The sequence below is a fragment of the Balaenoptera musculus genome, chromosome 14, assembly GCF_009873245.2.
Source record: "Balaenoptera musculus isolate JJ_BM4_2016_0621 chromosome 14, mBalMus1.pri.v3, whole genome shotgun sequence".
In the NCBI taxonomy this organism is placed as follows: domain Eukaryota; kingdom Metazoa; phylum Chordata; class Mammalia; order Artiodactyla; family Balaenopteridae; genus Balaenoptera; species Balaenoptera musculus.
The window spans coordinates 8,337,821-8,350,543 of NC_045798.1; the positions used below are offsets into that span (position 1 = coordinate 8,337,821).

The following is a 12,723-nucleotide window of genomic DNA, read 5'->3' on the forward strand; positions in this document are numbered from 1 at the left end:
CATTAACCAGCTGACTGCTCTGGGGGAATGCAGTCAAACGGGGATAGTAAGAATCATGCCTCATCGAATTAGTGAGGTGACATGGGTAAAGAAAGCCTTAGCACAGGGCCTTTAAGTGCTCAGTGAGCTAGAGCTGATATTATTATTTCAGACACCGTGGAGTAAGAACAGGCCCATTTAGGGTCAAGTGTGAGAGTCTGTGAAACCCATGACTGTGAAAGGAAGGTGTGTACAGCTTTTCTCCCTTGGGGTCATCAGGTCTGGACCCCAGAACACACCTGCTTATCTAAGTTGCCCTTTCTGGGTCTTGCTCTTTTGCAAAACAGTGAGGCGTAGAGCCCAGACCTCCAGCACTGTCAGCTTTTTAAAAATCTTCACACCCCTCCTGCTTCAGAGGAGCCAAAAGGCGGGAAGCCAGTGGGAGGGCTGCAGCCTGGCTTTCTCACACCCTGAAGATGACCCAGAGCACAGAAAACAGGGAACAACCAGATGCAGCCTGGCCAGGGGGTCAGGCCTCCAGAAGTCACCAAGGCTCTTCTACTGGGGGCTGCATGTAATATTGAGCCCTGTGTTTGGTATTTTTGCTGGGCTGTGAGTGGATAGAGGGTTGATACAGGGATGAATCCTGTCACCTAAGGAGCCAAACAAGCTACGTGTTTTTCTGAGTCTGCTGCTGGTACCACCTCAGGAGAACGAAGGAGAGCAGTGAGGGGCCAGAGATCTTGAGTTCCAGACACCTGTGCAAACCCTAGACTTGAAAAATGGGTGGGTTGATCCATGCCACTTGGGGTTCCTTTTAGCCTAAAACTGACTTCTGGGTCCCTGAATCACATTTTTATCCCCACTAGTTATGCAGCTAAATCAGCTTTTAAACTGCCCTTCAAAATTAAATAAACTTAAAATTTTTTCCCTATGCTTAGAACTTGTTAAATGGATGAATTCTGCAAACAGAGGATGGGGACTGTGTATCCCAACAGGAAATACGGCGTAAGCCAAAAGGGATTGGCTAACATTTGTTGAGCATTTTCCACATGCCAAATACCTTGCATGTATTATGATGCTGGCAAGGTGGGGACTGTTATTATTCCATTTCTTAGACGGGAAACTGAGACTCAGAGAGATGTGGTGATTCGCCCAAATCATGTAGCTAATAAGTTTTTTTTAAAAAAAAAAAATTTATTTATTTTATTATTTCTTTTGGCTGCACGGGGTCTTAGTTGCGGCATGTGGGATCTTTAGTTGCAGCATGCGAACTCTTAGTTGCAGCATGCATGCGAGATCTAGTTCCCTGACCAGGGATCGAACCCAGGCCCCCTGCGTTGGGAGTGCGTAGTCTTACCCACTGGCCCACCAGGGAAATCCCACTAATAAGCTTTTAATCATGATGCACTATGGCAAGTGTGGTCTGTTAGTTTCCTGTGACTGCCATAACAAATGACCACAAACTTGGTGGATTGAAACAACAGAAATTTATTCTCTAACAGTTCCAGAGGCCAGAAGTCAGAAGTCAAGGTGTTGGCAGGGCTGTCCTCCCTTGGAAGGTTCTGGGGAGGATCCTTCCTTGCTCTTCCAGCTGCTGGTGGTTCCTGGTGTTCCTTAGCTTGTGGCTGTGTCACTCCAATCTCTGCCTCTGTCTTCCCATGGCCTTCTTCCTTATGTCTGTTTGAATCTCCCTCTCCGTTCTCTTATAAAGACACCAGTCGTTGGATTTAGGGTCCACCCTAAATCCAGGATTATTTCATCTCCAGATTCTTAACTAATTATATCTGCAAAGCCTTTTTTCCCTGAGTAAGGTCACATTCACAGGTACCAGGGATTAGGACTTGAACATAGCTTTTTTTTTTTCTTGGCCGCACCGTGAGGCTTGTGGGTTCTTAGTTCCCCGACCAGGGATTGACCCTGCAATGAAAGCACGGAGTCCTAACCACTGGACCGCCAGGGAATTCCCTGAACATAGCTTTTTTGTGAGACACAGTTCAACCCAGTACAGATGGGTTTTTACAGGCAGGCACAAGATGGTTGGGCTGGAGTAGAGGCAGGGATCTTGGGAGACCTAAGGTGCATTGATGCCTGGTTGCAGGGGTCCTTACCTATGGCCAGGAGGGACCCCTGAGACTGCTGGGTTCCCTACAACAGCAGCCCGAGCTGCTCCATGCCATGTTATTCTCCCTCTACTGGCCTGTGGTTGGTGATTTTTTCCTGATGCCTGCTTCTGCTTTATTGTCACAGTGTTGGTATTTTTAGTCACAGTTATAGATGGAGTTTCTAATGATTAATGCCCCATTCTGGGGAGCAGTGGGGCCTGAATCCAGTGTCAACTAATAAAGCTCTTTGAGAGAAGTTGGCATAAGGAGGAGCTGAGGCCCAGCCCGTCCATTGTCTGTGGTTATCTTTTTAAGTCAAAAGCAGGGCAGTTTGCATCAGAAAGGGCCTGGTGGCCCCAGTCTTTCTCTTCTAGAAAGCCTGCCCTATTCTTTCCTACTCAGAAGGGTTGTGTGGTATAACCCAATGAGTGCTGGCTGTTAACAGGCACCCAGGCTTCCTAGTCTCTGCTTCCAGGAGCCGCAGGGAGTGTGTGTAAATGCTAGCAGAGCCCAGGGAAGTCAGTGACAAGATTCCCTCCCTTCAGCACAATTTATTTCTCAGAGAGAAAATCTCCAATTAGAATAATCTCCTCTTCCTGCAGCCTGTCACATACAGACGAAAAATACTTCCCTGTGGGACAGAGGCCAGAGTGCCCCCTGGTGGCCACTGACAGCCACACATGGAGAGGAACTCTGCTTCCTCCAGGAAGTGTGTGTATGAGCTCCGAGACTCAAGGATGCTTGGCGAGGTCTCTTTATTAATTTGAATTATTATTTATTATTATGTATTAATTATTAATAATACTTATGCCTTCAGTAATAGCTTTTTTAACTAGCCATTCCTCTAAAGAGGCCTTACTTCAATGCTTGTGAGTTACTGACACCAGCTCTGATACTGAAATGACAGGAAATCTTGAGACAATTCAGAAGGAAACTCAAAGCAAACCAAGGCAAGTGGGCATTATTTTCAGTCACATGCAGAGCAGTGTTTGTAAACTGGTCACCCATGGCCCAGGCCAGCCCACAGATATATTTGGCTCACAGTGTTTTTTTGAAATTTTCAGTCAGTTGCCAACATTTAAAATTGGAGAGATTTTGTTATATTTTATTTTTGAGATTTTTTTTTTTTTGATGTGGACCGTTTTTAAAGTCTTTATTGAATTTGTTACAATATTGCTTCTGTTTTTTTTTTTATGTTTTGGTGTTTTGGCTGCGTGGCATGTGGGATCTTAGCTCCCCGACCAGGGATTGAACTCGCACCCCCTGCATTGGAAGGTGAAGTCTTAACCACTGGACCACCAGGGAAGTCCTGAAATTGGAGAGGTTTTAAATAAAACTCTGGATCTTTGATTTCTTCTGAAAAACCAGAGATCTGGTAGGGTTCATTTCCACAGGAGGTTAATAAGTTGAAATGGAGAAACATTTGCCATCTTTAAACTGGGCATGTGGTCTCTAGTTTGCCATACGCTGCACTACTCTCTATCACTCTAAGAGTCCATTTATATTTTTAACTTTCCCTGCTTGGTTTCTGGAGGCATTTGAGTTTGTCACCCCCCAGCATAGAGTTTGAGATTGGGATAAGGGGGCAGAAAATCCTGTGGAAGTCCTCTGCCCTCCCAACTGTAGGGTAAGATATATGTATATAGCTTTGGCTAAACATGGTGCATCTTCCTGAAAAGCTTTTTTCTTAATGATTGGTGCGGGGGGGGCAGGAAACATTATTTTTAGAAGAAGACAAACCCTGATGTATTGTGGAGGAGGGTGTGAAATTCATATGGGTTATTAAGAACCATGAAATGTCAACAAAATTTCATTCCTGTGCAGGCCCACTTTGGTCACACGAGCCTCTTCTGTGATGGGGGGGAATGTTTCAGAAAGGCTTTATAAAGGTGTTAGTGGCTGAATGGTGTTAGTTAGTCCCTCTCTCTGTTTTGCAAGGAATAGGTGGGAATAATTCACTTCTGTATTTGTGAGTCGAATGGTAAATATGAGCCCAGATTGTCTCTTGGGTGTCTTTTTTTTTTTTTAATTAATTAATTAATTAATTATTATTTTTGGCTGCATCGGGTCTTAGTTTCGGCACGTGGGCTCTTTGTTGTGGTGCAGGCTCTTCTCTCTTGTTGTGGCGCGTGGGTTCCAGAGCACGTGGGCTCTGTAGTTGGGCACGCAGGCTCTCTAGTTGAGGCGCGCGGGCTTAGTCACCCCGCGGCATGTGGGATCTTAGTTCCCTGACCAGGGATTGAACCTGCGCCCCCTGCACTGGAAGGCGGATTCTTTTTTTTTTTTTTAATAAATTTATTTTATTTATTTATTTTTGGTTGTGTTGGGTCTTCGCTGGGCGTGGGGGCTTCCTCTAGTTGCGGCGAGCGGGGGCTATTCTTTGTTGCGGTGCGCGGGCTTCTCATTGTGGTGGCTTCTCGTTGCAGAGCACGGGTTCTAGGCACTTGGGCTTCAGTAGTTGTGGCACACGGGCTCAGTAGTTGTGGCTCGTGGGCTCTAGAGCGCAGGCTCAGTAGTTGTGGCACATGGGCTTAGCTGCTCCGCGGCATGTGGGATCTTCCTGGACCAGGGCTCGGACCGTGTCCCCTGCACTGGCAGACGGATTCTTAACCACTGCGCCACCAGGGAAGCCCAAGGAAGGTGGATTCTTTACCACTGGACCACCTGGGAAGTCTCTTAGGTGTCTTTTTAATAGTGGGGTAGGGATCAGTTCGAGACGTTGCTAGCATGGTTTCCTGAGGCTTTATCACTCAGTGTTACTCGTTAGGTTTGTTGTCAGATGGACCAGGTCAGTGCCAGTTTTCACCCACCTCTCAGCTCTGTGACCTTGAACTGTATCACTGAACCTCTCTGAATTTTAGTTTCTGCTTTTGTGAAATGGGGAGAATCAGCCCTACCCCACAGATAGGATTATTTTAATGTCTAGAGCAAGCACTCAACAAATGTTCCTAAGAATGGTAGTAAAATCACATCCAGCTTCATAGCCTACAATCAAGGTGTAGACGTCACTGTTCTACTCTGAGGACACACAACAGGAAGCTGTGGCTTACCCGAGGTGACACAGGTTGTAAGTTGTAGAACCTGAACCCAGATCTTCTGAGTCTAGAACTAGTGTTGTCCCAGGCATAACAGCAGAAGTTTAACTAGTGAGATAGTATGTCCCCAATCTGTACTTTCTGGAACCTCTGAATCCATTCCTTGGGGAGGGACTGCCTTGCCCCACTCCTTTCTCCCCTTTTTAAAAATTGCGGTAAGATATACATAACATAAAATGTATCATTTTAACCACTTTTAAGTGTTCAGTTCAGTGGCATTAAGTACATTTACACTGTTGTGCAACCATCACTGTCCATCTCCAGAACTTTTCCATCTTCCCAAACTAAAACTCTGTATCCAGAAAAAAATAAAATAAAACAAACAAACAAACAAACAAACAAGAAAACCCCCTCTATATCCATTAAATAATAGCTCCCCATTTCTCCCCTCCTCCAGCCCAGCAACCACGCTTCTACTTTCCGCTTGTATGAATTTACTGCTTTAGGGACCTCATATAAGTGGAATCATATGGTACTTGTCATTTTGTGTCAGGCTTATTCCACTGAGCATAATGTCCTTCAGGTTTATCCATGTTATAGCATGTGACAGAATTTCCTTCCTTTTTCAGGCTAAATAATATTCTATGGTATGTATATTATACATATTATTTATCCATTCATCCATCGGTGGACACTTGAGTTGTTTCTACCGTTTGGCTGGTTTTTGTTTTTCTTTTAATTTTTTTTGATGTGGACCATTTTTAACGTCTTTACTGAATTTGTTACAATATTGCTTCTGTTTTATGTTTTGGTCTTTTGGCCGTGAGGCATGTGGGATCTTAGCTCCTTGACCAGGGATTGAACCCACACCCCCTACACTGGAAGGTGAAGTCTTAACCGCTGGACCGCCAGGGAAGTGCCCTGTTTTGCTGCTGTGAACAGTGTTGATATGAACACGGCTCCCTTCCCTTTTTCAGAGATGGGCCGAATGATGCAGTTGTTAAAGAGCGCAGGTCATGGAGTGGAGGAGTCTCCACCCCTTACTGGCTGAGTGGTCTTGGACAATTCCCTTCATCCCCTAAGCCCTGCTTTTCTCATCTGCACTGTGGAAATGATGATAGTTCATCCCACAGGGTGGTCAGGAGGATTGGGTGAGAGTGTAGATATGAAATATTTAGTACGGTACCAGCCACAAAGTAAGCACTCAGTACTTCTTACTCTCATACGTTCATTCAGCAGAACATGTGGTGCCTGCTCTCCTCCTGACGTTGACAGTTACCCCTCCCCTGGCTAGTCTCACCTACCCCGAGTGGTGACCAGGTGGGTAGAGGGCCGTGGGAATGACCCACTCAAGTGCAAGTTGTGAGAGGTACAATGTCCGCAGTGCATGTAAAAACAATAATGAAAGAACAAAGCTGATAAAAAGTTGGTTTGCTTTTTGTCATCATCAGGAACTGGCAATTCTAAACAATGTCAGTGATGAAATACTCCTCCCTCCAGGCACGATCCAGGGAGCGATCGTTGCCACTGCTGCCAGCCTTTGGTTGCCTCATACACTCCATGTGAATTCCACACCTGAGTTGCATCGTGTCTGTATACTTGTTTCCTTTCTGTTGTATTTCTTTTAAAATATGCTGCATAGGTGTTAGAAAAATTGGCAGCCTAAGAATCCTGTTTTCCTTTATTGTAGCTGTTTCTACTGTCTGATTGGCATTTTAAAACTTATTTTTTATTAATAACCTTTATGTTTTAAAACAGTTTTATATTTTCAGAAAAATTCTGCAGATAGTACAGAGTTTCCACATAACCCCCACACTCAGTTTCCCCTGTTATTAACATCCTACGTTAATAGAGTACGTTTATTACCTTTTTTATATATATATAAATTTATTTATTTATTTATTTATTTTTCGCTGCGTTGGGTCTTCGTTGCTCTGCACGGGCTTTATCTAGTTGTGGTGAGCGGGGGCTACTCTTCGTTGTGGTGCACGGGCTTCTCATTGAGGTGGCTTCTCTTACTGCGGAGCACGGGCTCTATAGAGCGCAAGCTTCAGTAGTTGTGGCACTTGGGCTCAGTAGCTGTGGCTTGTGGGCTCTAGAGCGCAGGCTCAGTAGTTGTGGCGCACAGGCTTAGTTGCTCTGTGGCATGTGGGACCTTCCCAGACCAGGGCTCGAACCCATGTCCCCTGCATCAGCAGGCGGATTCATAACCACTGCACCATCAGGGAAGGCCCTGCATTTGTTACTTCTAATGAACCAATACTGGTACATTATTGTTAACTAAAGGCTATCATTTATTCACATTTCCTCAATTTTTACCTAATGTCCTTTCTCCCTCCTTTTGTCTGTGATAGTTTCTCAGAGTTTGCTTGTTTTTGTCTCCCTTGACAGATTTAAGGTGTACGGGTTAGGCATTTTGTAGATAGTCCCTCTTCGGGGATTTGTGGCTTTATTTATTTATTTATTTAAGTCATTTACTGGAGACTTACTGTAGGTTAGTCATTGTGCGAGGCTGGGGATATAGCAGTGAACCAAGACATTTTATAGATAGCATTTATAAATCATTGACATTGACTCTGGGACTTGGAGAAGGTTGTACGTGCTGAGAATTGAACCCAGGCACCCCCAGAGGCCAAACCCTTGACCATGGTGCTGTTGGCCCCCTTCTGTGGGGAGAGGAAGGAGTTGTTCAGGTGGGTTTGAGGTAATAGGCACATTTAAAGAATTTTTATTTATTTATTTAAAAAAATTATTTATTTTACTTTTTATTTTTACTTATTTATTTATTTTTTGCCACCGCACAGCTTGTGAGATCTTAGTTCCCTGACCAGGGATCGAGCCCGTGCCACCTGCAGTGGAAGTGTGGAGTCTTAACCACTGGACCGCCAGGGAAGTCCCAACATTTTGAAAAATCGGGCAACCAAATGATGATCATAAAAGTAGGAAATAAGTAGATAAGTTAGAAGTGAGTTAGATTCTTTCTGGTGAAGATTTGGGAAAGTGAGTTAAAATCATCTTCACCTACATTTATCTTCTCAGCTCTTCTGCTCTTCCTGTTAAGTGCTACTGTGCAACTTACTCTGTTCTTAAATGTCTCTGCAGGAATGTTTTGTACAATCCAAAAATTAATGGTCGAGGTAGGCCAGTAATGAATAGGCCAGTAACACATCTGTGTCCATCCCTAAACACTTTTTTATGGCATGCTGCAGATGCAGCCAAAAAACCCATGTGTGACATGGTCATGGGGCAGGTAGTCTGGTGCCAGAGAGCAGGGTCCAGGGGCTCTGTCCTCCTGGTCTGGGGCTGCATCCAAGTCCTTTGAGCATTTCTGAACCTTGGTTGCCTCACCAATAAGTTAGGGATGATTCAGTGGAGTGACATCTTACACCTTGATGAGATTCTAAAGTTAGCAGCACACGAGGCCAAAATCTGGTAGAGTCAGGATTATCCTGAAAAACCTTGAAACCACCCACAAAGGAGTGAACACAAAGTGCCTGTGTGGGGGACCCTCACACAGTCTGGCAGTATGTCCATCACAGCCCATTTTTCTGCCAGCACATGGCTAGCAGACTCCAAGCTTGGTCAGACCAGACTGAGTATCTACTTGTGTTTAGGGCCCTTGATGCAAAAAACAATGCCATGTCTTTACACACCAGGATGAGAGTACATACGGCTTGCCGACTGATGGAAAACCAGAGGCAGGGCTCATGGGTGAGACCTCGTGGTTGCTTTTGTTTCTCTGAGTACGTAGCCGAATTGTGTACATTAGAGGATCAGTTGGGTCACTGCCCAGCCCCCTCCCAGAGGACTTGGTAAGGATTAAATCAGGTTGGGTCCATGAGGGTCCCTGGAGCTCTGGACAAATGTTTGGTGTCAAAAGTATGATCAGTGAGTGATACATGCATGCAAGTCGTAGGGAGGTGTGTGATTTGCTTTTAAAAATTTTTTTGGAGAAGGGGATGTTCTGTGTTTTGTGGATCCTGGGGAAGCCCAGCTGCTTGGTTTCTATTGAGTGTGTGCGTATTGGTGGAGTTGGGGGGACAGGCAGTGACTCTGCAGAGACTTCCGCTGGGTAAGGTGCAGCCTCCAGCCCCCTTCAGAGACATCCCCTCTACCCTGGGCTAATATGGCTCCTTTGTTTCACCACAGAATGTCCTGAAGGAGCACGCAGATGACGACCCCAATCTGGCCATCACTGGGGTCCCGGTAGTCACTTGGCCAAAGAAGACTCCAAAGGTAAGACACAGATCACCCACAGCTGGGAGACCATAAATCCACTGCTTTTTCACATCTCCTGTAAGATGAATGTTGGCAGCCTTTCAGGGGGAATTCCTGGGAGAGGGCACCCCAGTTAAGATGAATGGTGTTGGTGAGTTGTTCATTGCAACTTTTTTATTTTAAAAGGGATCATTTTCCCTAGCTGTGGAAACTGCAGGCACTGCCCCCTGGTGGTCACTCAGAAAACTGGGGGAGTGATGCCTCACCTTTCTTCCTTTCCTCCCCTCTCTCCTTTCTTCTATATTTCCTTCCTTCCCTTGACCTCTAGCTGCATTGTGGGCTGTTTTCTCCTCTTTTGAAAGTAGTTTTTTTCTCTTTCTAAATGGGTTGATGCTGGGGAATTCCCTGGCGGTCCAGTGGTTAGGACTCTGCACTTCCAATGCAGGGGGCACGGGTTCGATCCTTGGTAGGGGAACTAAGATCCCACATGCCTTGCAGTGTGGCCAAAAAAAAAAAAAAAAAAAAGGGTTGGTGCTCACCATGAAAAATTTGATCAAACAGGAAAGGACAAAGATGCTGGGAAGAATAGTAGTGACGTCACTGAGAACTTACCAGGGGCAGGTTGCCTTGCCTAGTCCTCTGCATCCCCTGTCTTATTTAGACTCCAGCAATCCTGTGGGATAGACACTTGTGATTTGTTTTACAGATGAGGAAACTGAGGCTTAAAAAGACGAAGTTACTTGTTAGGTTACTTGGCAGAGCCGAGGATGCAAAGATCAGTCTGACAGCAGAGACCAAACTTTCAACCAGTGCCCTACCTCAGCTGCACCACTTTCTTGAGCAAGTTATATAAGCTCCCAGAACCTTACTTGCCTCATTTGTAAAAAGGGGTTATACCAGTACCTACTTCAAATGGTCATTGTGAGGACTAAACAAGATAATGCATGCAGAGTCCGTAGGACAAGGGCTGATTGATGGTAAGTGCTCTAAATATCAGTTGTAACCTAAGCAGCCTTCCTGTTGATGGGTATTTTGCTAACTTCTGATTTTTTTTACTGTTATAAAGAACACTGAGAGGAACTTTCTAGATCTCTACTGTCCAAAAGGGTAGCCACTAGTCATATGTGGCTATTGAGCACTTGAAATAAGGCAAGCCCAAATTGACAGGTACTGTCAGTATAATATACACAATAGATTTCAAAGACTTAGTACAAAAAAAGAACAGTGCACAATACCAATTTAATTTATTTTTTATATTGATTGCCTGTTGAAATTAAGGTTGCCAGATTTTGAAAAGGAAGCCCATTTAAATTTGAATTTCAGGGCTTCCCTGGTGGCGCAGTGGTTAAGAATCCACCTGCCAATGCAGGGGACACAGGTTTGAGCCCTGGTCCGGGAAGATCCCACATGCTGTGGAGCAACTAAGCCCGTGCACCACAACTACTGAGCCTGCGCTCTAGAGCCCGCGAGCCACAACTACTGAACCCGCGTGCCACAACTACTGAAGCACGTTTGCGTAGAGCCCATGCTCCACAACAAGAGAAGCCACGACAGTGAGAAGTCCGCGCACTGCAATGAAGAGTAGCCCCCACTCGCTGCAACTAGAGAAAGCCCCCGCGCAGCAACAAAGACCCAACACAGGCATAAAATAAATAAATAATAAATAAATTAATAAATTAATAAATTAATTTGAATTTCAGATAAACAGCAGATACATTTTTTTACTATAAGTATATCCCATATAGTGCACGAGATATACTTATGCTAAAAAGAGTTTTTGTTCTTTATCTGAAATGTAATGGGGCATACTGTATTTTTATTTACTAAATCTGGCAACCCTAGTTGAAATGATAAAATTTTGGATATATTAAACAAAATGGATTATTAATATTCACTTCACCTGTTTCTTTTTACCTTGTAAAATGTGGCTTCAAAAAAATTTTAAAGTACATATGTGGCTCACATTATATTTCTATTAGACAGTGCTGTTCTGGGTTATTCATTTCACTTTTGTTTGATTATCTTCTTAGGGTATATTCTTTCTTTTCCTTTTCTTGGCCACGCTGTGCGGCTTGTGGGATCTTAGTTCTCCGACAAGGGATTGAACCCGGGGCCACGGCAGTGACAGCACCGAGTCCTAATCACTGGACCACCAGGGAACTCCCATTAGGGTATATTCCTAAATGTGGGATTGTTAATAGGGAAAGTACCTGTGGGTATTGAATTCTAATTCTCTTTGAAGCTTAGTGGGAACTGAGGTGACCATAGGAATGAAAAGGAGTTGCCTGCACGTCTGCCTTTAGCTCCCCAATCTGTGGATGTGAGCGGGGTTTTAGAGTGGACTTTCCCCTACATGGGCCATAAATATAAATGTCATTTATCAGACCACAAACCGTGCTTGCAGACACAGCAACTTGAAATAGCCCAGCCAGGTCCCACGGCTGCTTTGAACCTGCAGAGGAAACTGTGGCTTTGCCTTGCTGCCACCTGCTTCCATCCTAGCTGAGGAATTGCTCCACAGGACAGATTAGGGTTTGTAGAGGGCGTGGGCTTGGCTTTTTTTTTTTTTTTTTAATTTTTAAATTTTATTTATTTTTTTATACAACAGGTTCTTCTTAGTTATCCATTTTATACATATTAGTGTATACATGTCAATCCCAGTGTCCCAGTTCATCCCCCCACCCTTCCCCCCCCGCCACTTTCCCCCCTTGGTGTCCATACGTTTGTTCTCTACATCTGAGAGCATGGGCTTTTAAAGAAACACACTTGCCACTACTCACTGTAATCTCAGAATTAATGGAGGGGTCCAAACCAGCCTCTGGGTGAAATCACTTAAGGACCACAAGTGTGCCCTGTCTGGAGACCCTTAGCCCACTCCTCAGGGGCTTCTAGGCATTTTCTTTTTTAAAAAGAAAGCTCCGCCCCTTCTCCTCCCAAGGCCTGGAAACAGGAAGCTGGCTTCTGGCGGGAGTAGCCCTTATTTAAGATTCCCTTGGAGGACTGGTTTATAAGCACTGGTCTGTACGCAAGTTGGGCGTGGCTGGTATCAACACTGGTGGGAGAAATTGGAGCCCTTAGGCTGGTTGGGAAGGAGTGGGTAGGAGGGTGAAGAAGTAAGAGCCTTTGACGTGTAACAGTGCTTGTGGAGCGCCAGGCTTTTTTTTAAAACACCTTATAATGAAACAAATAGAACTCACATACCTTACAGTTCTCCCACTTAAAGTGTACAATGAAATGTTTTTAGTACGTTGAAAATATTCAGAGTTGTGCAACCAACACCACAATCTAATTCTGGAACATTTTCATACCCCCTTAAAAGAAGCCCCATCAGCTGTCAGTTCCCACTCCCCCAAGCTGCCCCTCCCCCAGCTGCTGGAAACTTTGTC

General features: G+C 44.8%; 1 protein-coding gene across 7 annotated transcripts in view; it reads left to right on the forward strand.

Annotated features, from left to right (window-relative positions):
• Positions 1–12,723, forward strand: part of KDM2B (lysine demethylase 2B) — a 122,690-nt gene that overhangs the window by 61,924 nt on the left and 48,043 nt on the right. For all 7 annotated transcript variants that reach the window (XM_036874787.1, XM_036874789.1, XM_036874790.1 and 4 more), the window contains one exon: positions 9,269–9,355. In XM_036874787.1, the coding sequence (XP_036730682.1) occupies positions 9,269–9,355 (87 nt within the window). The remainder of the gene's footprint in view (positions 1–9,268; positions 9,356–12,723) is intronic.